The following is a 26,654-nucleotide window of genomic DNA, read 5'->3' as shown; positions in this document are numbered from 1 at the left end:
TCTTGATTGTGTGCAATTCAATTCAGAACCAGAACATACAGGTAAGATTTCAGGAATATACTATTTCCTTCATGAGTGTTTTTGTTTTGTTTTGCCTTTTTAAGGATTCTAAAATAAATAAGTTGGGAGAAGTATACACAGAACAGATTCCTTAGGCAATGAACAGCAGCATCAGTCCACTGTTGGAAATATTTGAAAAGCTCAAATATTTCCTTTCTTCCTTGGAAGTCTTCCATCTAAGTACTGATCAAGCTTCCCCTTACTAAGCATATGAGATCTGACATGATCATAGCCTATGGTAAAATAGCTGTAGGCTAATGGTTATTTGGTTGCATTCACTGAAGCTCAATGAAGTGAGATAACAGAAGATTAAAAAACAGGTCTCTTGTATAATGTACTATCAGGCAATATATGTCTATAAAATACTTATTTTCCAAAAACACAAATCTCTAGGAGAAGCCACTGTTATTACACAGCAAAAAAAAAGCCCAGAACACCATGTAGTCTCAAGTGGTCAACCATACATGCCTAAACATGGTTTCACTTAAAATTAGATATATCAAGTCAACTCAGACCACTGAGATCATTTATTTTCAAGAATCCAGCTGATACTAGTTCAAATACAATACATACATCCTTATACATCCCATAATATACTTCTACATGTGGAAAATCATTATTTGAGTTTGCTATACTCTTTTTAGACTGGATGTTGCAGGAAAGGAATAGTGTTGAGCAGTAGTCACTAGGCTTTAAAGATCTAAATTACTATATGGATATTGACAATTTTGTACCTGCCAAAACAGCCTATATTTTCCCCCTCCCGTGGAAAACAGATGAAGGGGGAAACATATCAAAAGTCTAAAATTTCTGCCGCTCACTAATCTGTTGTATGCTTTCTTCCCAGAGGTGAAGCCAACAAGACTCTGGAGTGGACATTTCAGAGTTTCCAGAACACCCACTCATCAAGGTCCACAGCATATGCACACATGCATCCTCCTCCTATCCCAGATGCCCACCTATGCCCCCTCTACATCTCTAAAAATCATGGAAGTAGGTGACAGCGGAGAGAATTATAGTAGATATCTAAACTTACAAAGTAAGATATTTGTGATTATGAATAGAATATTGTATTTTTATGACAGTTGTCAAAAACTACAAATATTTTGAACTTTAGCATTAAAAGCCAAAAATCAAGATTATATTTGAAAATAAAAAATTGAGCACAGCTGAAATCCTCTATACATATCGCTGAAAAGTTTTACAATAAACTCTACTGAATAAGTAGTCTAAAGAAGCAAAAACCACAACATTATAAAATCCTACTATTTTAACTAAAGTAATAATCCTTAGGGAAAGCAAGGAATCTAAAGTCGATATTTGGCCCTAAACCAGGGAACAACCATCCTACTCAATATTTGAAAACCAGAACTGACTGAGCAGAGGTGGAATACTCTATTACTGAAAAGTTCACACTACTACAACCACCTCTGCAAAATAAAGCTACTACTAAGTCAATCTCCTTCCTTCCCTGCAAAACTGTAACTAAAAAAAAAAAAGAGCATTCCCATTTTAATTAAATAACCACCGGCAAAGCAGGAGAGAAATACCAATCTTAGTTACATTAATATAAACCCATAACTCCATTAATTTTAATGCAATTCCACTGCATTTATACCAGTGTAAAAAAGCCCTTAAACTTCTCTTGTAAGCTCATATATACCCTTCCCCACAAATGGATCCGGCAAAGCAAAAGTGTTCTGGGATGCAGCCACAGACCCGGATGTCCTTGGTGTGAGGGGCACCCTCTCTTTTCCAGTCATCGGTACCAGCGCTGAGATCTTCCCCGGCACAGAAGAGTTGTGTGTTTTTGGAGTGCTGGAGATGGCGGTACCAACAGTTCATTGCTTGGAACTGCTGGATCCCATTGTTTATGGGTCATCTTCTCGTGCCTGTGGGACTTGGAATGCATTCCATCCCCTTGGGCCGAGCTGGTGGAGGGAATGTTGATTTCCTTGGATTTTGAGAAAGATTTAGTCCCATGCTTATGGGACTGCATCCTAATCTCCCAAATAAACCCCACTATTGGGTCAGCAGGGGTGGTTCTGCTGGCACTGGAATCGGATATAGCAGTGGGAGGCTAACTCCTCACTGAATTAGTCATGATGTGAGCTTCTCCCAGGCAGTAGAGGCAGTGTTGGTGGTCATCGCTGATAGATAAGGATCGCATGCAGGAGGCGCAGAGTTTGTACCCTGGAGCTCTGGGCATAATCCAGGACCCACATGGGGCAGCAGAGAAGTCCCTAAAGTCTACTCTAAACTAACATTAAAACTATTAATTACTAAAACCAAGAAAGAAATAAAACTAGTAAAATTACTGTTAAAACTATTTACAACTATGCTTTTTACAACTGCATCAGAAAAGGACGATGAAGGTTCTGACCCAGATCTTCAGCTGTGAGAAAGAACTGGAAATGCAGTCGGTCCTTCCCGCCATTTATTGCCTCGGACGGAAGCACAAGGTGAGTCAAGGTGCATGCAAAGACTAACAGACGCTACTTTCAAACTCTCTGATTCTGGGTGCATGGTGCACATGCGTAAACCCCCAGTGGAATACAATAGGGACTATCACTCAAAGATGAACCCTATGTTTAGGAGGGTGGCGAGAAAGATATTGGGCATCAGAGTTGTAGTCTAAATATTGGTTTTCAACCTCGGAATGTTCTGACCTTTCCTATATCACCCATTTGGCTGAAATATAATTATCAGTTGGCTTTGAGATTGAGTGTGCCAGATTATTCTTGGGGCTGAAAGCTGACCAGGATTTGCTGGCTTCCCACATTATTTTAATGGAATTTGTTCATACATTTATTTTTATTGCTTTCGTTAACCTCATTTATTTAAAATAAATCTAGAAACTTAAGTGGATCAGATGTCCTCTGCCCCAGATATCAGGGGCTGTAGCTAACTGAAGACCTCTGGCATATCTATCAATAAGCCACTTCTTGCTTCTCCATAGAACCTGCTCCCCTTAGTCCTCATGCTAGGCATTTTGGTAGCAAGGAATGGGACCAATTAGCGCTTTTGATATCTGGAAAGGCACAGGAGGCAGCACAGGATTTTGGAGGTAGTTGCTGTTTTTGGCGGGATGTATCTCTTCAATTCCTGCCATTTGTGGGCAGGAGCAGAGATAACCAGATTTCTTTTTCTTTTCTTTTTTTTTTGGGGGGGGGGGGGGGGGAGAAAAGGGTGGGGAAGGATTTTGGACTCTTAGTTCCATAAAAAAACAATTTCCCCTTGTCTCTACCTCAATAGCCAGCCACACATCAACAACAATGGACAGGCACGTTACCTGAATGTTTATGAGGACAACTGTCATCATCAGACTTGAGTGAGCCTCGTGCTAAAATAGTTAGCTGTTTCAGGCTCTTAGTTTGCAGACTTAGGAAGACCTCACAGCATTTTTCTATATTCAAACTTATTTTTGCAACCATAAGGCTTAGAAATTTAAATTTTATAAGTCAAAGGAAATATTAAATTCTGCAACAGAGGTGGATTCTATGGCAAGTCCTACAGCCATAGAATTATGGCCAGGAGTACATTTTTTCTCTCAGTCCATTTGGGGCCCTAATATGCTGACCATGTCAGCCAGCAATCTGAGTCCTTCTACTGGCTAGGTCTCCACTGCATCAAGTACAAGCTTTGGTTCCTTACCTTTAAGGCCCTTCACAACTCAACCTCTCCCTATTTATTGACTCTAGAATCTTCTGTTGCCCTTCACCATTCTACTAATGATGCCAGCCTCATTTGCCTGTGTATATTTCTCCCACAAACACTTGTGTGATTTCTTCCACACTGGTTCTTATTTATGGAGTACTCTCAGAAATAGCTTCTAAAACTACTAACCTCTTTAAAATTTCTTCTCAAAACCCACTTTTACTGTTATGCATATGGGATACTTCTAACAGATAATGGCCAATACGGATTTCTGACAATTATCTTATTTAGTGGGCCCACCTAACTGCATGTTCTTTCATTGTCTCCCTCATCTTTCCTCCCTTATTCCTTCAGATTGTATATCCACTGTTTGTGTTTCATCTTAAATTTGATTGTAAGTTCTTTGGGGGCAAGGACTGTCATATACTCGTTGTCTGTAGAACCCCTAGCACAACAAGGTTCCACAATCCTGACTGGGGCATATAGGTACTATTGTAATAAAAATATATTAAACCTTGTAATTTAAAATATTGTATCTGATATAAAGACAGATGTATTGTACGTTACAACTTACTGAATCCACCTTTAGATTCATTTCCTTACCTTCATATTTACATCTGCTCCATTACAGACCAAAAGTTCTAAACACAATGCTCCATGTGTTGATGCAGCAGCAAAGTGCAAAGGTGTAAAACCTCTCTCATTCATCTGATTTACATTAGCACCACAGTCTATAAGTTCATTTACTACAACATCTTGTCCATTGTAGCAAGCTACGTGAAGAGGTGTATTTCCGTAGGCATTTGGTTCATTCATCTGATGGGAAAAAACAAGACGATTAGTTAAGATACTGTGAAATTCTACCAAACTTCTTTTATGCCATCATGCAATCGTATTTAACTATGTACAACAGAACATCTTTTGTTGTTATGCAGGATGTCTTCATTGCATTGTGGAATACCACAAAACGGTACATTAAATGTGTTCTGGACTGGATTTCCTTGACCAAAAAAACTTTAGAATGGAATACTTTGTAACCTCTCTGAGAGGAGATAATTAAAGTGTTTGGTAGTGTGAAAGGAATAGTTGTGTGAAAGGAAGGTATTCTGCCACTTGTAAATAGAAATCTCCAATTTATTACCACAGAAGATCCACATTGTTGGGATATGTACCTTGATTCTATGAGCCCCAAAAGCTCCTATAATGCAGAGACATTGGTGGCAAGTACACACCCTTCCCTTGATCTAAACATCAAGATTGTATAATGGAGGGTCTCAGACTTTCTTGCTTTTGTAGGCACACCCTGTTGTCTGCAATGGAGTCTCCTTGCATTCCTTAGCCCCTCAAGATGCCTGTGTGCCACACTGCCATCCCCTTCTATTTCACCAATTCATCCACCATGCCAGGGCTCTGTGAATGCCCTATGTCCATACATTATGCTGGAACATGTTAATGGATACCATCAATCAGTTCTTTAATCTATAGACAACTACAGAAGTGGCTAAAGCTCCTGGGTGTGCTAGATGAATGGAAAGGGCTCCATGTGACCCCATTTCCTTCTTTCCCTCCTCCCCCAGTTTTCACCAAAATCAATAGGGTTTGTTCACTGATGCCTAAAACATTCCCTGAAATTTTGGAATTGAGTGGATGCAGTGTTCAAAAGTTATCACATTACTGATAGACAAGTTCCAGTGACTCCACCTCCCTCAATTCCTTACTGCCAGTTCCAAATACATAGTAATAATCTAGAAAAACAAAGCAGAAAAGTGGGTGAGTGTTGGTCTGCAGAGGCAACATGCTCTGACAACTCCAGTTAAAAATGAAGAATGTTCTTTTATCTTTTGCAAATTGTCTTTGCAGATCCCTTTTAATGGACAACAAGAACCTCACAGAGGATGGTTGAGGTATTTAAACAGCAGAACTGCTATCCCCAAATGAACATTAGGGACTTAAAACTAAAATTTTATTCCTGCTGGAATTCTGCACCATTGCACAATGCAGAATTTGCACAGAATTAATGTTCCTCACAGAATTTTATTTTTTCACGCAGAATGTGACAGCCAGAGCCCAGCTGTCAACAGCTGGACCTCCTGTATTTCAAAAATACTATTTTGAAATAAATTACCAAAATAACAAACTGGTGTGAGAGTGTTATTTTGTAAAATATGCAGAATTTAAAAATATTGCATGCAGAATTTTTAATATTGGGGCACAGAATCCCCCCAGGAGTAATTAAATGTAGACACTTTGGTGCCTAGATCTAGTCATCTAAATAAGTGGCCTGTTGTTCCATGGTACTGAACATCTGCGGGGCCTACTGAATTTAATAGGAATTTTGGGTGCCAAATCCTTCTGAAAATCAGGCCACATATTAAGGTGCCTAAATATGGATTTTAGGCACCTAAGTTTGGAAATATTTGTCTTAGCCCCTAAGATATGAGAAACTAATACTGCATTAATGTGCAAATTGAGCTCCAAGTTACATTATACAAAGAAACGTCAGTTTTCAAACTACAACTTCAGAAGCAATAGCCACTCTGTGCAAGATTGCAAGATGACTCAAAAGGTGAAACTCTAATAGGCTTACAATTCAGTTTAATAAATTTCTTTTTATAATCTCAAAAATACTGACAATATTTTTGTTAATATATTTTTATAACTAGGTACTTATATGACCATCATTAGTATAGTATCAGAGTACTTCACAATCGTTAATGATTTACCCTCAAAACTCCTGTGAGATAAGGAAGTTTTATCTCCACTTTACAGATGGGGAACTGAAACAAGAGATAAGGTCACAGAAAAAGTGTACATCAGAGCTAGCAACAGAACTCCAATCTCCCGAGTCCCAGTCTAGTGCCTTAAACATAGGATCATTCCTTCCCTCCTGGAAGATAATGAAACCATTTAAGGACAAGTTTACCTTTAAGTGAAAATCTGTAGAAGAAACTTGAGCCTAGGGAGTGAAGTCCTGTAATCAATAAATAAATGAGTGAAGACCTTGTGAAGTACTCTTACTACCATTATTCTTGATCATGAAGAAAGGAGCATTCTCTGCGCCACTATATTCCTGATCAGTAATAGTTTAGATTTTTCTTATGTCATTTGCCTTTGGCTACATGTTTACTTACATCAACTCCAAGATCTAGAAGATATTTGACTACGCTGATCATTCCACTAGATGCTGCAGCATGTAGGGGTGTATATGATTTCTTGTCTTTGCATGACACCTCAGCTCCATGGGTCACAAGTAATTTCACAACTTCAATGTGACCTGGGCAAATAAAAGAATAAATAAATAATATTAAGACGCAACTTGATTTATCAATTGTGCTCTGACTTTTACAAAAATAATACCAATTTATTATTAGCTGCACTTGATCAACTTTTAAAGGTGAAAAATCCAGTACAGACTCTCATTTAAAAGAAGCAAAGAACCATATTCTTTCCCTACCTCATTTCCTTACGATTTATAAAGGCAGTCTAAAATATTTTCTCCATGTATTTTCTCCTACTCCAAACAATCTCTCTAGCCTTGATTTTTGATTTATATAAAAAATATCAGATCTTGTCTTCTGTTTTTGCTGAAGGATTTTTTTGGAGGACTTAAAACCTCCAAAACCAGCCCATTAGCTCTCAAATCCAACTGAGAGGGGAAGGGATTTTTAGTAAGCTATTTAAAACTTTTGCTCATCTGATTTAATACCTATCTAACCCAAACTTCTGTCAAAGATTTGAAAGAAAAGCTCAGAACCTTGCTCCTTCAAACTGAAGACTGAGAAAACTTCCATTTAATTTCTTAAGGCCTCCTGCATGAATCGTGAAAAGACTTCATATTCCTGAAGTTTCTAAAGTAGAAACAAGCAGAAAGATAAGTCTCTTTTTAAGAAAACATTTCTAGACTTTGTAATATAAAAAATTTAAATGATTTTTCCTTTACAGATATGTTATTTTTTGAAAACTTTACCCGAAGTGATTTAGAAACCCAAATTCCATTTTCAAAAGCGACTTAAGAATTCATAAGCCTAAGCCACATTGAAACTCAATGGGACATACGCTCCTAATTCCCCAGGTCATTTTTTAAAATAAAGGCTTGGCTATGCTTAAAAGGCTGCAGCAGCATAGCTGTACCAATGCATCTGCGGCGCTGTACGCTTCAGTGAAACACTACCTACGCTGATGGTAGGGCTTCTCCCATTGGCATAGGATGGTAATCCAGCTCCACGAGAGGCGGTGACTATGTTGATTAGAGAAGCCTTCCCATCGACATAGCACTGTCTACACTGGGAGTTAGCTTGTTATAACTTCATTTAGGTTGGTGTAACTTATGTTGCTTAGGAGGGTGTTTTATTCATCCCCCTGCGTGACATAAGTTATGCCGTCATAAACCATAGTATAGACATAGCTTAAGTGAGAATCCGGTCCACTGTATATGAACATACGCACACTGATTTCTTTAAAAAAAATTAAGAAGTTAATTTTATCCCTCCCTCTCCGCTGTCCCCAAATCTATTTAAAAAATGAAAATTAGACAAGTGATATGCTCCAGGGATAAAGTATCCTATTACGTGTCTATAAAAGTAGCATGTGCTAAAATTGGTAGATAGAATGTAGCTTAGCTGAACAAGAGAAAGCATTTGTTTTTCCAGCTGGGTGAGCACACACCACAAAATGTACGTGTCCTCATTACAACCCCGATAATGCTTGTCCATACATAGCTGTGGCATCGCAAACACTGAATTTCATTCCCTCAAAAGTACTTCTGCAGGCAGGATAAATCAGATCTTAAATATTTATCTCTAAGAACACTGGATCAATAACAGTCACACACATCAACTTCTTGGCTGAAGTGATTATCAACAGTTGAAGTCTGATGTCAGCGTGGCTTCAAACAATGAGTAATGGTATTAACACTGCTTAATTCACTGGGAAGTGTCAGCAACTTTCTAGCTGCCATAAGCCTCCCCCCTACAGAAGAAAGTCTGTGATCTTGTTCTGTTTTACTCTTTGGCACTATGAGTATGGATTTCCCAGCATGATGTACATATTTTACACTAGTACTGGATGGCTCCAATCCCCTGATTTCAAGGATGAAAGACTAATTTAAAACAGGCTTCAAACACAGATTTCTGCAAATTGGATTATTGATATTCTTACTTGTATAAGTGAAGCAATTTCTAGGACAAGAAATCCAGATATTTGTGACTAGATCACTTTTACAACCATTCTGACCTATCAGGTGACCATCCATTTAAGCTTTTTTTCTTCTTCTCAAATATGCATTTTCTACTTTGTAAACTACAAAAGACTTTACAGACCTCAGCACCAAGCATGCTTGCAGTGCTTTATAAAGTTATTTAACAACTCTTCCTCGATCCACCCATACAAATTTAGGAGTTTCATTTATTGGGCGGATATCTATCCTGACTTCTTTATATTTAAACAGAAACATGTGTACCATGACCCTTCCTCCCACCAATTATTATTATTATTATTAATAGATTGAGTAAATGATTTGAAAATTGTATTTTCAATGTTTCCAGCTCCTGTCTCCACTTTGAGAGGCCAATTAAGTAAGAGAAAAAAAACTTTTGAAGTGATAATCAAGATAGCCCAGATGGACTACAAGCTATCAGGAACAGTATCCCCGATAATGTCACAGCTAACCTGGTGGCTGAACTTTGTGACTTTGTCCTCACCCACAACTATTTCACATTTGGGGACAATATATACCTTCAAGTCAGCGGCACTGCTATGGTACCCACATGGCCCCACAGTATGCCAACATTTTTATGGCTGACTTAGAACAATGCTTCCTTAGCTCTCGTCCCCTAACGCCCCTACTCTACTTGCGCTACATTGATGACATCTTCATCATCTGGACCCATGGAAAAGAAGCCTTTGAGGAATTCCACCATGATTTCAATAATTTCCATCCCACCATCAACCTCAGCCTAGATTAATCCACACAAGCGGTCCATTTCCTGGACACTACTGTGCTAATAAACGATGGTCACATAAATACCACCCTATACCGGAAACCTACTGACCGCTACACTTACCTACATGCCTCCAGCTTCCATCCAGGACACACCACATGATCCATTGTCTACAGCCAAGCTCTAAGATATAACCGCATTTGCTCCAATCCCTCAGATAGAGACAAGCACGTACAAGATCTCTATCAGGCATTCTTAAAACTACAATACCCACCTGCTGAAGTGAAAAAACAGATTGACAGAGCCAGACGAGTACCCAGAAGTCACCTCCTACAACACAGGCCCAACAAAGAAAATAACAGAACACCACTAGCTGTCACCTTCAGCCCCCAACTAAAACCTCTCCAGCGCATCATCAGAGATCTACAACCTATCCTGAAAGATGATCCTTTACTCTCACAGATCTTGGGAGACAGACCTGTCCTCGCTTACAGACAACCCCCCAACCTAAAGCAAATACTCACCAGCAACCACACATCACTGAACAAAAACAGTGACCCAGGAACCTATCCTTGTAACAAAGCCCGATGCCAACTCTGTCCACATATCTATTCAAGTGACATCATCATAGGACCTAATCAAATCAGCCATATCATCAGGGGCTCGTTAACCTGCACATCTACCAATGTGATATATGCCATCATGTGCCAGCAATGCCCCTCTGCCATGTACACTGGCCAAACCGGACGATCTCTCCGCAAAAGAATTAATGGACACAAATCTGACATCAGGAATCATAATACTCAAAAACCAGTGGGAGAACACCTTAACCTGTCTGGCCATTCAATGACAGACCTGCGGGTGGCTATCTTACAACAGAAAAACTTCAAAAACAGACTCCAACGAGAGACTGCTGAGCTTGAATTGATATGCAAACTAGATACAATCAACTCAGGATTGAATAAGGACTGGGAATGGCTGAGCCATTACAAACATTGAATCTATCTCCCCTTGTAAGTATTCTCACACTTCTTATCAAACTGTCTGTACTGGGCTAGCTTGATTATCACTTCAAAAGTTTTTTTTCTCTTACTTAATTGGCCTCTCAGAGTTGGTAAGACAACTCCCACCTGTTCATGCTCTCTATATGTGTGTATATATATCTCCTCAATGTATGTTCCACTCTATATGCATCTGAAGAAGTGGGCTGTAGCCCACGAAAGCTTATGCTCTAATAAATTTGTTAGTCTCTAAGGTGCCACAAGTACTCCTGTTCTTTTTGCGGATACAGACTAACACGGCTGCTACTCTGAAACCTGTTTCCACTTTGTGTTTCAAGTCAGGATTTGGGAATACTTTCCTGACAAAACTCTTTTCAGATAAAAGCAACACTGAAAGAGCAAACAGTACCTTAGCAAAGGCCTGGGCTGACAATGCTTCTGCAGTAACAGACAGGGGAAGTTTTACTCCTCTAAGGCCTTATCTAGAGTAAAAGGGGTGAGGGGTAAAATCAATTTTTAACCCCATTTAAAACATTACTTAGCATCTAACATATATGCAGTTTAATATCTTTAAAATCATGTTAGATTTTGATCTAAAAATATAATTTTAGAGAGGTTAGCACCTAGCATAGATGCAGTTTAAATGATGTTTCAAATGGAGTTAACTAACTCAAGGAACCTAACTTAATTAAAAAAACCCAACCCAAAATATTCATTACTTTTTCTAGTCTACACAAGGCTTAAGAAACTAGACTGAAGATGGCAGGTTGATACCATAGTTCTAGCTTCACTGGGAAGAAGAGAACTGAGGTACAAAGAGTGGAGTTGGGAATGATACAGGGAGTGGTCACTTGCTTCCATAGCCATGCCTGGCAGGCAAGGGAGTAGAGCCTGTGATCTCCTTTGCAGTCCCCATCTAGAAACAGTGCCAAGAATCAGTTCCTTTTTCTGCTGACAGCAACATGATCACCTAACCTTTCTGCAGAAGCCGTCAGAGGCTCTGTTTTCTCTATGCCAGCGGTTCTTAAACTGTTGGTTGGGACCCCAAAATGGGCCGTGACCCCATTTTAATGGGGTCACCAGGGCTGACAGACTTGCCGGGGCCCGAAGGCTTTCGCCCTGGGCAGTGGGGCTCAAGTTACAGGCCCCCTTGCCTGGGGCTGAAGCCCTTGGGCTTCGGCTTTGGCCCCTCCACCTAGGGTGGTGGGGCTCAGACTTTGGCTCCCACATCTGGGGCGGTGGGGCTTGGGCGGGCTCAGGCTTCAGTCCCCTGTCCTGAAGTCGTGTAGTAATTTTTGTTGTCAGAAGGGGGTCGCGGTGCATAAAGTTTGAGAACCCCTGTTCTATGCAAACTATTTCTATAGTGGTTTTCTTTTAAATGTGTATGTAATACACTAATCCTTTAAATGAAAGCCTTTCTGAATCACAGCTGAAAAAGTATGCTAAACTGCACTTCTCAGTAAAAATGAATAAGCACAACTTTGCTCTTCCTCTACAACTTCTCTCGGGGCTCATTACATTACTTGTTTTTGAATAGAAGTAGTTCCTAAGGTTACTACTTCAATATAATCTTTGCTATACTTATATCAGCACAAGCTTGACTTAAGGCAAAAAACAAACACCTACTCAAATATGATGTTAAATGTCTGTCTTACTGATACACATGATGGACGTCTGTCCAAGCAGCAATCTCTCCTGGTACATATGCAGTAAGTACTAAGACTGAAAATGGGGAAAATTATCTAGACCTATGCTATTATCTCTACTATCCTAACAAATTGATATGAACAAAGACCAAAGAGTTAAAATGTTTCAAGCGTCTATGGCATAATCCATATTATTCATCAATAATGCACTAATCTTCAAGTTAGTCAGGCACCAACACAGTTCTAAACCTCACTCTGTTTTACTAAGTGAAGTTGCAATATCAAAGTTTTATGCTTTGTGCCATAACTTTAAGGTAAACTTGTTCACCAATCATAGAGCTTCCCATTATTAACTGCAATTCGAAGTTTCTATTGGGACAATGATATTGAAGAATACTTTTTTAGGAAAGCTATAAAAATGACGCACAATACAAGCTGAAAAGAGAAGGGACATGTTCTTATATTAAATATAGTGGGATAAAGTCAGCTCCATGATCTAAGTGTCAGTGCACTGCAGAGGAACTGACCAACAATGATTTTGCTCTCTCCCCTTCCCCCCCGGACCCCAAGGCTTCTATTTCTTTCTATTGTCTGAGACTTAACTCCCCCACATCAGAAAGTATTTAGTTCCCCTCCCACCATAAAGAAGTTAATATGAATTGTTAAAAATAAAAAGACATTAAGGTTGTGTTTAAATATTTCTGAAAAACTGAAATGTTAATGATTAAACAACGTAAGTCATTATATAAGAAGATATAGAATCGTAGGACTGAAAGGGACCTTGAGAGGTCATCTAGTCCCTTGCACTCATGGCAGGATTACGTATTATCTAGACTATTCCTGACAGGTATTTGTCTAACTTGCTCTTAATAAAAATCTCCAATGATGGAGATTCCACAACCTCCTTAGGCAATTTATTCCACTGTTTAACCACCCTGACAGCTAGGAAGTTTTTTCTAATGTCCAACCTAAACCTCCCCTTGCTGCAATTTAAGCCCATTGCTTCTTGTCCTATCTTCACAGGTTAACAACAATTCTTCTCCCTCCACCTTTTATATACTTGAAAACTGCTATTATGTCCCCTCTTAGTCTTCCCTTTTCCAGACTAAACAAACCCAATTTTTTCCAATCTTCCCTCATATGTCATGTTTTCTAGACCTTTAATCATTTTTGTTGCTCTTCTCTAGACTTTCTCCAAATCTTTCCTGAAATGTGGCGCCCAGAACTGGACACAATACTCCAGTTGAGGCCTAATCAGCACAGAGTAGAGCGAAAGAATTACTTCTCGTGTCTTGCTTAAAACACTCCTGCTAATACATTCCAGAATGATGTTGGCTTTTTTGTTTGCAACAGTGTTACACTGTTGACTCATATTTAGCTTGTGGTCCACTATGACCTCCAGATCCCTTTCTGCATTACTCCTTCCTAGGTAGTCATTTCCCATTTTGTGTGTGTGCAACTGATTGTTCCTTCCTAAATGCAGTACTTTGCATTTGTCCTTACTGAATTTCATCCTATTTACTTCAGACCATTTCTCCAGTTTGTCCAGATCATTGTACCAAGACAATGTAATTGTAATGTCTCATTGCCAATGATCCAAAATAGCTGAATAAAATTTTCCTCCCCCCTCCCCAAACTCTCCACAAATCCTGTCCTGAAGAGATTTCAGTCTATTTTTAAAAGAGGTACTATATAAATACACAATTTAAACTGATTTCAAAGCATTTTCCATGCTTTTTTTTTTTTTTTTTTTTTAAGTGAATCTAAAAACTATGCACACCATACAAGAATCATTTATATCTATGATGAAGTGCAACTGCCATTAACAGTGCTATAGAACACTGCACAAATGTTTAGGAATAACTGGGAGTAGGGAAACAGTTAGACAAATTGTAAACTACCCAGAATAGAATTTGATCAGCACATTAATGCAAAACTACTACTCTAGAGTGATGAGGGATCTCTAATGATTAGAGATGTATCTTGGTTTATATCTCATCTGACGAATTCCTATACTTGCAGAGCACATAATATCAATTTTTCTATTTTCACTCTTCTCTCCTGGGCTGGATAAACTATTAATTTTAAAAGTCAAACTGCACCACTCAATAGTCAAGACTATGGAATGGCATCAATTAACTTTTTCTTGCAATTGAGAATTAAACTCAGGTTAATCAATGCTGACTTAATACGGTATGTTTATCACATAATTTCCATTTTGAAGTGACATCTGCTTCTAGCCAATTTCCTGGAAATAGATATCGGTTACTGTTCAGAGCTGTGGCCACGACCATAAATTCTTCAGTGAGAACTAATACAGCCCTACTGAGATAAAAGAAAGGAGAACTGAAAGCAATTACAGCTGGTACCAAGTCATAAGAAATTACAACTTTCTGTGATGTCAACAGAAAGTATTTTGTAAGTACACAGATGCCACAAGTAGAAAAGACATCTGAGAAAAAAAAATGTGTTGCACCTGCTCAGAAGTCAAAGAAAACTGGTTGTTACTGAAAACTGCATCAGTAGCTGCCTATGACTTATTTAGAAGTATAACTGAGTTATTTAGTCAAGACTCTTATCTGCTTTTCTTTTAATCTTTTCACTTCTTGAATGAAGCTGGAGGTGAGGAACCATGACTACAGACAAACTGAAGAAAAGAATTCCCATACTTATTATAAACAGCAAAGTTCTACATAAAGGGCTAATGGAAGGAAGTCTACATAAAGGAAGCCTATATCATTCTGACGTGATAACCAACCCATTGTGGACAACTTCATCATCAGAGGCAAGACAATGATTGAGAAAAAGAGGCTGAAATCCTGGAATAAAAGTGGAAGTGCAATAATTTCACGTTTTATTCTTGGTCCATTTCCCTGTTAAATAAACAAAACAAAACCCAAGCAGGAGCCAATCTTAAAGGCTATTCTTCTTCCTTTTTGAGTCAGCTTCTGATACTCTACTAGAAAACATCATATTTTTAGTAAGGCTTTTGACATAGTCCCACATGACATTCTCATAAGCAAACTTGGAAATGTGGCCTAGATTAAATTACTATAAAATGGGTACACAACTGATTGAAAGACCATATTCAAAGAGTAGTTCTCAGTGGTTATCTATCAAACTGGAGGTCCCACAGAGGTCAGTTGCAGGTCCAGTACTATCAATATTTTCATTAATGATTTGGTTAATGGAGTGGAAAGCATGCTTATAAAATTTGTGGATGATGCCAAGCTGGGAGGAAATGCAAGCACTTAGAGAACAGGATTAAAATGCAAAATGGTCTTGACAAAATAGAGAATTGGTCGGAAATCAACAAAATGAAATTCTGTAAAGACAAGTGCAAAGTGCTACAATTAAGGAAAAAATTAAATGTACATACACAAAATGGAGAATAACTGACTAGGCATTGGAATTGCTGAAAAGGATCTGGGAATTACAGCACATCACAAATTGAATGAGACAATGTGATGCAGTTGCAAAAAAAGCTATTATCTTTCTTGGATGTATTAACAGGAGTATCATATGTAGGACATGAGAGGCAACTGTCCTGCTCTACTTGGCACAGGTCAGGCCTCAGCTGGATTACTGTGTCCAATTCAGGATGGCACACTTTAGAAAAGATGTGGATAAGTTGGAGAGAGTTCAGTATAGAGCAACAAAAATGGTAGAAGGTTTAGAAAACCTGACCTATGAGGAAAGGTTAAAGACTGGGCATGTTTAGTCTTGAGAAGAGAACCTGAGGGGTGACCTGCAACAGTCTTCAAATATGTTAACGGCTGTTCTAAAGAGGACAGTAATCGATCTTTCTCCATGTCAATTGAAGGGAGAACAAGACGTAATGGGCCTAATCTGCAGAAGGGAGATTTAGGATAGATATTAGGAAAAAGGTTTTTAACTATAAGGGTAGTGAAATTCTGGACTAGGTATCCAAGGGAGGTTGTAGATCCCCATCTTTGGAGATTTTTTAAGAACACGTTGGAGAACACCTGTCAGGGAAGGTCTAGGTTCACTTGATTCTGCCTCAGTAGAGTGGGCTGGAACAGATGACTTCTAAAGGTCCCTTCCAGTCACATTTCTATGACTCTATAACCACCACTTATGAGTGATGGAGAATTATATTTATCTCTATTCAGTTTCCTCGTACGCCGATCACATTAGTGCACAAATTTTCAATCAGGAATCCACATTAAACCAAAAAGTGTTAACGTTTAGGGGAGAAACTGTTTTACTTTCCTTTCTTAAAATAAATTAGCATGTCATTTTTTTCTGCCACAAACGCATTCATAAAAAAACCAGTTTGCTGTATCCTATTACAAATTTTATATGAGATGTACAGATACCTTCCTCGTAATCATTTACTAAGTAATCTTGACTAAATGTTTTTGCCTAGAAATTAAAGAATATAAATTCAATAAAATGAAGTGATTGACTTTCTCCCTAATGCACAGAGAATCAGTTGCAAAGGTGTACATACCCATATATGCTCCCCAATGTATAGCTCGTCTGTCTTTCTTGTCAAATGCATTAATATTGGCACCTCTAGACAATAACAAACTCACCATCTAGGGTGAAGAAAGAAAAATAAGTAAAATACCTCTGCTCAGAATATAAAACTATGCATAGAATGTTGCATAATAATGAAAGCAAAGAATAAATCTTGGGTGAAATGAAACCAAATTTTTGAATCTTTTAAAACCACCATTCCATTTACATCACTTCTGATATTTTGTGCATTTAAGTACACTGGATGCCCACACTGGTGACAATGTTGTGATCATGGGGTCCTCTAAATTATATATCAAGTGACAACCAAAATATTTCAGATTACCTATTTTATGCAACTGTTTAACAACCATGGCATACTATATGTACTGTATCTACTACATACATACTGTTTATTAAAACTAAAAAAAGTTAGTTAAAAATCTATCTATTTAATCACCCAACAAATTTACATATTAAAAGCCTTTCATTTCCATACAAATTGCTGAAAATGGATAAATTACACTATGGCTTCAGTCACTAGAAATTAATTTACAATTTAAGTTTATGCATTTTAGCAGAACCCAGACTATAAATAAAAGGTTGATTTTTTCTGGGGGAATGCAGAAACTAGAAAAAAAAGCATTCCTACAGGCTAGTAAGAAGGCCATACCTCACCACTGGAACAGTATTCTTCAGGGCTTTAGTATACATTTTACCATTACCAGATCATGTACACGTATGCAAATAACAAATAATCAGAGCTTTGGTGGGAGGCAAGAGGGCTAAGAAACAAGATCTGGAAAATAATCCATACCTCAACATGTCCACTGAAGGCTGCATGATGTAATGCTGTTCTACCTGCTCGATCTGACACATTTACATTACTTAGAAGAGGCACCAAAGCTTCAGCACATTTAACAGCTTTATTTGCAGCTGCTATATGTAGGGGTGTCTGCCAGTTTTTGTCACGGGCATTGACATCTGCTGAATGCTTTAACAACACCTGAACAGCATCCTGAAAATATTTGCAATAAAATAAATTACATTACCAAAGAACTAAAAGAATATACTTAGCAACTCCATGTAAAGTACAACAGAATCTCACTAATTCATACTTTGATAAACTGCATTCACATGTATTTTCAGGTTAAAAGTTTATTCTCAAGCCCAGCAAGATTCTGGGATGGTTATAGATCCCTCAAACACAGCCTAAGGCACTTACAATTGGCATTTGACACTGGTGGAATTCCCCATCACAAGATCAATAATGCTCAAGACTCCCTCTATTAGTATGCATTAGTGAGGCACTACTGTACTTAAAATATATTACTACCAATTGTTAGATACCTTTTTTCAAAGAATAAAAATAGCTGCAAATGGTGTATTATAGATATGGAGAGTTTAATAACCATACTTTTTACATATCTGCCTGTTTATAATACTATCATATTATAAACCGACATCTGCAAAAGGAACACACTTTTAATGGTGCCAAAGTGACAATCCTGCTGCTTTAGAGTTTTATACCACAGTAATTTTGTAAGTAAGAAGTTTCATTCCCCTTTATAAAATCAAGTTTAAACTGCAAACTTTTATACCATTCCTTTTACATTCCTACAGAAAGTAAAACCAAAAACAATCTTGTTAAGAACATATGCACACAATTGCTCACAAAGGAAAACAGCTTGTCAATACAAATATTAAGATGTAGATGAAATACTTCATTTTTTCATTAAGTCCACAGAGTTTTCCACAATTCATTAATTGTTCTGATTGTTCCTTTAGTCAAATGCAAAAAGAGTGCAAAAATAAGGTTACCACTCTGAACTTAAAACATTCTACTAAGGCTAAATATTGCAGGCGTCTTAAATTACAGAGCAATGTTCCACATACACGTCTGGGCTGCAATACCTAGACATCGCTGTGAATCATGGGTGGAGCGGAAATAGTAACACTACATTCCATGTATTTATTCCATTAGAAGAACCTGACAAAAGTTATCCTAAACTATATATTTAATTTCTTCTCCTCTTAACAAAAAATGTAAGAGCAACCTAGAAAATACTTGAAATAGCGAAATGGATATGGACCCAAAATGTATTTAATGGTTTACTAGGAAAAAGCTGATGATATATCAAGTCTTTGGCTCCTTTGAGACTAATATCAATGAAACCACTACAAGAATCAGGAAATAAATACTAGAAGAGCTCTGGTATTGGTTGGGCACAAACTGTCAAAGGAAATGCTAATTTTACTGTAAAAAATTGCTCAGGTCTTAGCATACAGTTAGTATGTGTATGTGCAGTGATGTATTTTCAAATTAAATGAATCTACTTAACTTTTTTGGGGGGTTGGGGGGGGCGGCAGGGGAGAAACACACCAGCATACAAAAGGAGTGCAAATTCAGATTCTGAAGACTAAAAGTCTAAGCTGAAATATGTTCAAGAAAAAAAAAAAAGTTTGAAAACAAAGTCACCAAGATATTTAGGGTGACCAGATGTTCTTGTTTAATTGGGTCTGCCCTCATTTGGGGGGATAGTCCAGCTGGATTATACCAAAACCAGGATTTAATCATAGAGCTTCCTTAGCTACTGTACACAAGAGCTTGAACAACTACACTCCGCCCCTGAAACCAGTCAGTAACCAGCTCAAGAGGGAGCATCTCTGTGCTACTCCCAGCTGCAGGGTGTGCTAGTATGTGTTCCCATCCATCTATTTATAAGGTCTTCCATCATCCCAAAATTTAAGTGCCTCCCAAATATGTAAAAGTAGAAAACACTAACAAGTTCTCTTTCTTCCATTCCAAACCTCTAGGATAAATAAATTTGATTAGTGTATGAGATTTGTTTAGTTGGATGTTGTGCGTGTGTAGGAACTCTAGGGAAAACTAAGAATAAATAAATTTTGCATTTAAAAGTAATCAGTTCTGTGGTCACTTATCTCTTGCAGGAGTAAATTCCATAGTTTAGATCCAGTCATTCCACACACCCTCCCAGAGTTGGCTGACAGACTCATTGTTTTGATACAACGTTGTTGTTATAGGTGGTCATGGTCACAGAGGGAGAGTGCTCTCTCAGGTAGCTAAGACAAGCCCATGGAAGGCTTTGAATATCAGGACAGAGGACTTAAGTTGGACTATATTCAATGGGGAGCCACTACCAAGAAATGAGCGACAGGTGACCTGTGTTGCTATAGCAACAGACTGCTTTACACTGTATTAGCTGAAGCTTTTGCATATCTAAGGCATGCAGGGGTTGGGTCAAAATGAAGTCCTGCTAGAGTCCAGTTCCTTGTGGGGAGAAAGAAGTGGGGGAGGTAGTTGTAGAAGTTAAAAAGGTCCTGTGGGGCAGACCTCTGGCTTGGTCCATTGTGTGGGAGAGAAGTGGTACCCTTTGAAGGTTGGGGAAGGATAGGTCCCAATCTCCAGATTTATATATAGTTCTGCCATAATAAAAGCAGTTCACTGCAAGTTCTTATATTCTACAGTTATGTTAATGTTATGCTAATATGATTTACAGTGTTCATTTTATTATAGTCACAGCCCTAGAAGCAAGGCAAGACTTATACAAATGAAAAAAATAATATTCTTATTTTAGGAATGATAACTGAGCAGAGGAAACTTTTTAAAAGTAAACTGTTCCATAGATCCAAAAAATCATTAGCCAAATTGTGACAGATCCTACTGAGGGTATTCACAGATGAGGAGGAAAGGAAGGAGAAAGCACGCAAAGAGCATCCCATCCCCCACACAAGGGGCAGAAACAACTATACAGTAACTCCTCACTTAAAGTCGTCCCGCTTAACATTGTTTCGTTGCTGATCAATTAGGGAAACACACTCATTTAAAGTTGTGCAATGCTCCACTCTTACGTTGTTTGGCTGCCCGCTTTCTCCCAGCGCCTCCCACCCACCGGCAGACCCCGCGGATCAGCGCCTTCCCCTTTCTCCCTCCGCCTCCTGCCCGTGGCAATCAGCTGGCTTGCAGCGTTTTGGAGGTGGGGGGGGAGGAGCGAGGACTCAACGCGCAAGCTCCCCCTCCCTCCCCTGCCTCCTGAATGCCGCAAGCCAGCTGATTGCCCTGGGCAGGAGGCGGGAGGGAGGGGGAGGAGGGAGGAAAGGGGAGCCTGCGCCAAGTCCTCGCTCCTTCCCCCTCCCTCCTGCCACCTAAACGCCGCAAGCCAGCTGATTGCCCCAGGCAGGAGGGAGGGGGGAGGAGCGAGGACTCAGCGCGCAGGCTCCCCCTCCCTCCCCTGCCTCCTGCTGGCGGCAATCAGCTGGCTTGCGGCGTTTTGGAGGCAGGAGGGAGGAGCGAGGACTAGGCGCACAGGTTTCCCCTCCCTCCCCTGCCTCCCGAACGTGGCAATCAGCTGGCTTGCGGGGTTTAGAAGGGAGGGGAGGGAGGAGGGAGGAGCCAGGATGCAGCGTGCGAAGTAAAGGGAAAGGAGCTGGGAGGGGGAAGAAGAGGCGGGTCAAGGGTGGGGGCTTGGGGGAAGGGGTGGAGTGGGCGGGCTGAGGGTTGAGCCCCCACCCCTGGTGCTTGCAGAGTAGGGGAAACTGCCCTGGAACCTAACACCCCTATTTACATTAATTCTTATGGGAAAACCAGATTCGCTTAACATCGTTTCACTTAAAGTCGCATTTTTCAGGAACATAACTACAACGTTAAGTGAGGAGTTACTGTAGTCCCAATGCTCAGGAGAGTGCAGGGACTGCTGCTTCAGTGAGGCTCCCTCAGGGGAGCATACTGCATTATCCTAAAGGATAGTGTAGCCTATGCACCAAGCCATTCATAGAAGAATTTTGCCCAAGTTCCTTATGGGACAACAGCTCCACATTACTACTTACTTAGGCTAGTGGCTAAATGCTACTATTTGGCCCAAAAGCAAAATCTAAAATGGATGGTTTTAGATCCAAAGTCTGATGCCTGAGACTCTGCAAAACCAAAACCATCTCATTTTATTCTCTCACTCTCTCTCTCTCCCCAATAGAAATAAAGCAATAATAGTACTGATATGACTCAGGTACAGAAGTCTGCGTAGGCAGGTTCTGTGAAATTCTCCCACATGACTCTAGCAACAATGCATCTCAATCCTAACCTTCAGCATTTTTACTGAGCTAATTTTATGACTCTTCTTTTATGACAGTTAATGCCAGTTTGAAACTCAGAGAGAATACAATATCTGAACAAGGATATAAATGCACCTCTTAATTTTTCTTCCTACGATATTTCTATATTTAGCAACATATTGATACATGCTTCAAAAACCTTGATTTTCTATGACAAAACAAAATGCCAGATATAATTTTCTTAGCAGCTTGCTCTGCTCTATTCTGTACATTGAATGTTTCAGATGAAACTTAAACCTACAAGCCCAAACTAAATAGTTTATGTATGTTAAAACGCTTACAGCTGCTAGTACGATTTTTTCAATGTTTTCAATAAAGAAACTATGGAAATGCTTGCCTATTAAAAATGAAACAAAAACAAAAAACACTACAAAATTGTTCCGTATAGGTGAAAACAAACCCTATTTCATTTCTAGAGCATTTTCCCCTTATACTGAACCACTTCGGTTATCTCACCCCAAAGAAATCATGGAATTTATGTTCTGAATTCAGAAATATTCCCTGTCATGGGAATGACATTCATGATTTATTATTTCCATGTATAAGGATTTCTGGTTTCCTTTTGTATTAAAATAATAAAAACAAACTACCTGTACTTATTCTAGATTCTTTTAATGTAAACTTCTAAGAGCATATTATTTTTGCAATTTTTTTTCTGTATTCTACAATTGGAATTATAAAGTTATGCCCCCCCCTTTTTTTCCCTTAAATTAAAAAAAATCTGTGGCAAACGTCCTGGGCTCTCTAAGCATTTTCAGTAGTTTCATTCTACAAGAAAAGTGAGTAAGAAATAGTAGGTAGTCTGAGATGCTGTATTTTATTTTACATGGAACTGTTCTAAAAAATAAAAGTGTTTATTTCATACCTCACTACATGATGCAACAGCTCTGTGTAAGGGAGTCAACCACTTGCTGTCTTTGGCATTAACTCTAGCTCCTGTAAAAAAAAAAAAAAAAAAAAAAAAAAATTAATTGACAGTGTATTCACACAAAATCTAAGTGTTCCAATAGACAAATTACTGTACAAAGTTACTATAACATTCTACGCTAGGCTAGTTAATGCAGGAGGATTCCAAAAAAAAAAAAAACAAACAAACAAAAAAACCACTTTTCTCTATGGGCTTTGAGTTATAGGATTCTCCCTTTGATGCATAGATGGAATTCTGAATTCCTTGCTCACTAATAGTGCAGTGTATTTAATCAGTTATCTACAGTAGTGAAATCTATTTTCCCAATGGTACTTCAAAGGGCTAATGTGGCAGGAAAAAGAGAAGCACTGATACCCTGTCTTCATGCAACACAAACTCAAGCACCCACAACACACAAAACTTAATGGTATTCTGAAAGCAGATGAGGGAAAAAAGATTCATGATCCCCCTTTCCCCTTTGTGGTTGGGCAGATTTGTCTGCTTCCCTGCTGTCAACAGATGGGGTAGTGCTCGCTGTCCCCCTTGGGAACTGGAGTGCATGAGGGAGAGAAGAGCATTATTTGATCTTTTCCACTAGGCCCACCCAGTTGGCTTCAGGACACCACGAAGCTGCTTACTCCTGCCCTACAACTACTGGAAAGCGTGGCTCTCTTCAGCAGTTGGATTGCAATGATCCTGCCTCCTCAGCCAGAGAGAATATTTCCTCCTATCAGCTAAGCAATACCCTAGAAATCCCTAAATGTGGGGGGTTTTTTTGTTTGTTTGTTTTTTTTAGGCCCATTTTGGGCTTGACCCTTGGTTTTTAAGTAAAACAAAATGATAGTCAAAAACTCCTACAGTCAATTGGGAAATCATTCCTTCCAATTCCTTCCCCCAGCAAGAGTTTCAATGAAATAAAGAGTTTACTTTTATCAAAGAGTCTTCACTTGTAAAATGAATTTTTTAATGAAAATTTCCATTTAACTCAACCACCATTTTTTGTCAAAAAAAGTGTTTTGACAATTTTTTTGACCAGCTTTGGAGTCCAAATGTTAATGATAAATCTCTGTATACTAAGATGAGCATACACCTCTTAAATTATCAAGAAAGGCAAGCCATTTATTGAGAAATTGATGTTTGGGGAAAGCATAATTGGGACACAATAATCTAGTATTACAACATTTGGCCAACTCAGGAGAAAATTACACTTTGTTGATATGTAATATCTCTTCTTTCAGCAATTTAAAGACCAACACTGCTTTCTGATAAACTGGCATGTAAATCATGTGCCTCGTTACAAAAAAATCAGCTACAGTGTGCACCATATTCTTTTAGTGCACATGAATTTTGATTTTAAATTTGCAAATAATTAGACAGTTGGCTTAAACAAACCACTATCACAGAGAAACCTAGAAGTCAATCACTTATTAAAACAACCAACATTTCTTAAATTTAAACTTTTCTATTTATTTATAACTGCATTCATTTGCTTAAAACCTCCTCCACTACTCATTAACAACTATGGAAGCTACTGAAAATACAATTCACACTATTGTCTACATGGGCTTATAAACAGTCTCTGCTGTCAGTTTCCTCCATTAAGTGAACATGAACTCCTTTGAGTAATATATTTCCTGAATGTATTTTTTAACAATGTGTTTTCCTGTTTCCTGACATAGCAATATTTCTAATTGCAAAATTGTTTTGTGCAATATGCTGTACTGCAAAAACAATATTTATACAACTGGAAGACAGTTCAGTAAAGACCAGCTAACCTAACTAATAAACTTTTTGTACTTCTGTTATCACAGAAAATCAGCAAACTAGATAATTTTAATACTAAATACTTGGTGCTCAGAGCTAAACACAACTAATCCTAGAAAATAATTCATTTGTTTTACATCATGCGCATCAAAGAATGCACAAGCATGAAAGGTCTGTAGTGGGGTAAAATGTTACCCTGCAAGGGATTTTTAATTTGTTTTATAAGAGAGGGGTGATATGTTGCGGGGAAGGTGGAGGAGGCGAGAGGAACAGACACAGCTATGCAATAGTCCAACCAACACTGAAGAAAACTACCCACAGTCAAACCTCCCATTCCTGAGCAAAAACAGAGAAGCTAGCAGCAAGCCAGCTACAAACTCATTTAACTGATAGCGACATTCTAGATCCAGCACAACCTAGATTCAGGCCAAGACACAGAACTGGCACTGATGAATGATCCCCTCCTATAAATGGATAGAGGACAGACATACACTGTTAACACCATGAGATACGGCTGTCTCGCCTGAGAAGTGTGGCAGGAATCCTGAATAATGTGCTAAAATGGTTTGAGTCCTTCCCGGAGGTATGCACCCAAAAAGAGTAGAAATGGAAAACTGCACTTTCATTGCTAGAACCCTCACTTGTGGAGTTCTACAAGGATCAATTCTCTCTCCGGTCCTCTCAGGCAATCACTAGGTGAACTTGTCAGTGAACTTGTCACTGGACATGTACTCCAGTGCCAGCAATATGCAGATAACACAGCTCTATCGATCCTTCATCACACACGACCACGCCACTACAATCCAGATGGCCCAGTGTTTGGATGAGATCAACTCATGGATGACGAATAGCTGGCTGAAGCCAAAGCTCGGCAAAACAGAGGTGATGCTGGTGGTCAGAAGAAAGTATTTTGAAGAGTTTGCAACCACAGTGTAGTCTCATTAGAGCTAAGGCTCACATCCACAATAGGTTAACTCAGTCCATAGTCTAGGAGTACTCCTTGATTCCTCACGAATGCTGAACTGTCACATTGCAATGCCAGCAAGCAATGCCTTCTACATCTCTGATTGGCTGGGAGACTCCATCCCATCCTGTTGGACAAAGACCTGACCTCAATTATTCATGCCTTTGCCACCTCTCAGCTGGACTACAGCTGTGTTATCTGCATATTGCTGGCACTGGAGTACATACATGAGCACAAAACCTTTAGCATTTAGGAAACTCCAACTAGTAGCTTACCTCCTCAACAACATGGGCTACCACAAGCACATCAAAACCTGTCCTCTGTGCTCTATACTCATCTGCTATAGAATTTTGAATCAAGTTCAAGGTCTCATTCCTTAACTTCGAAGTGCTCCCATGGCCTGGGCCCTGGATACCTAAAAAACTGTCTAAAGCTGCAGGACAAAACCCATGGTCAACAACTTTGCTTCTCTGTCACAATGGAATTCTCAACATTTAGAGTAAAGCTTGGCCATACGGGAGACGGAACCTTCTCTGGGGTGGTCCAAAACTGCAATGAATTCCCCCCAGAACCAAGGACCATCACAAACCTCACCACTTTCCGCTCCAAGTGCAAGGCTCATTTCTTTGACCATGCCTTCTCTAATATAAAACACATAGCAACAGATATTTAAGAAATAAAAAACCCTACCAAAACAAGGCAGTCCACTGAAGTTTCTCCAGCTGGGAAAGAGGAGGAGAGAACAAACAACACATGACAGATGTGAAATCACATTGCTTAACATACTACTGAGAGGTACTCACATACTATGGGAATAAGTGTGGTATAAAAACCTATATAGAACAGATTCATCCATTAAAATAATTGTTGAAAAGCTTGTGTAAGAGAATGGGTGGTATTTAGAAATATTTTTTTCCCCTTGAGAGGGAAAAATTTCTAACACATCTAAAGAATCAGGAAGTAAATCTTACTTTTGTCTATCAACTTGAAATCACCCAAACACCATCAGCCCAGACTAACAATCTCCATACTAGTCTATACCCAGAGCTAAAATCAAATACATCCGAGGGCTCCAAATGTTGCTGAAATTGTCTTACAATAGCC

General features: G+C 39.0%; 1 protein-coding gene across 5 annotated transcripts in view; it reads right to left on the bottom strand.

Moving 5' to 3' along the window:
* The window catches only part of ANKRD28 (ankyrin repeat domain 28), a 205,414-nt gene that overhangs the window by 49,608 nt on the left and 129,152 nt on the right, over positions 1-26,654 (bottom strand). For 4 of the 5 annotated variants that reach the window (XM_054020034.1, XM_054020036.1, XM_054020032.1 and 1 more), the window contains 5 exons: positions 22,781-22,851; positions 17,603-17,803; positions 16,778-16,865; positions 6,849-6,991; positions 4,321-4,533 (listed from right to left, as the gene is read on the bottom strand). In XM_054020034.1, the coding sequence (XP_053876009.1) occupies positions 4,321-4,533; positions 6,849-6,991; positions 16,778-16,865; positions 17,603-17,803; positions 22,781-22,851 (716 nt within the window). The remainder of the gene's footprint in view (positions 1-4,320; positions 4,534-6,848; positions 6,992-16,777; positions 16,866-17,602; positions 17,804-22,780; positions 22,852-26,654) is intronic. The other variant, XM_054020037.1, reaches the window with a different exon arrangement.

Source organism: Malaclemys terrapin, chromosome 2 (genome assembly GCF_027887155.1).
Source record: "Malaclemys terrapin pileata isolate rMalTer1 chromosome 2, rMalTer1.hap1, whole genome shotgun sequence".
Lineage (NCBI taxonomy): Eukaryota > Metazoa > Chordata > Testudines > Emydidae > Malaclemys > Malaclemys terrapin.
Note: the sequence above shows the minus strand (reverse complement) of the source record. Positions and strands in the feature narration are given on the sequence as shown.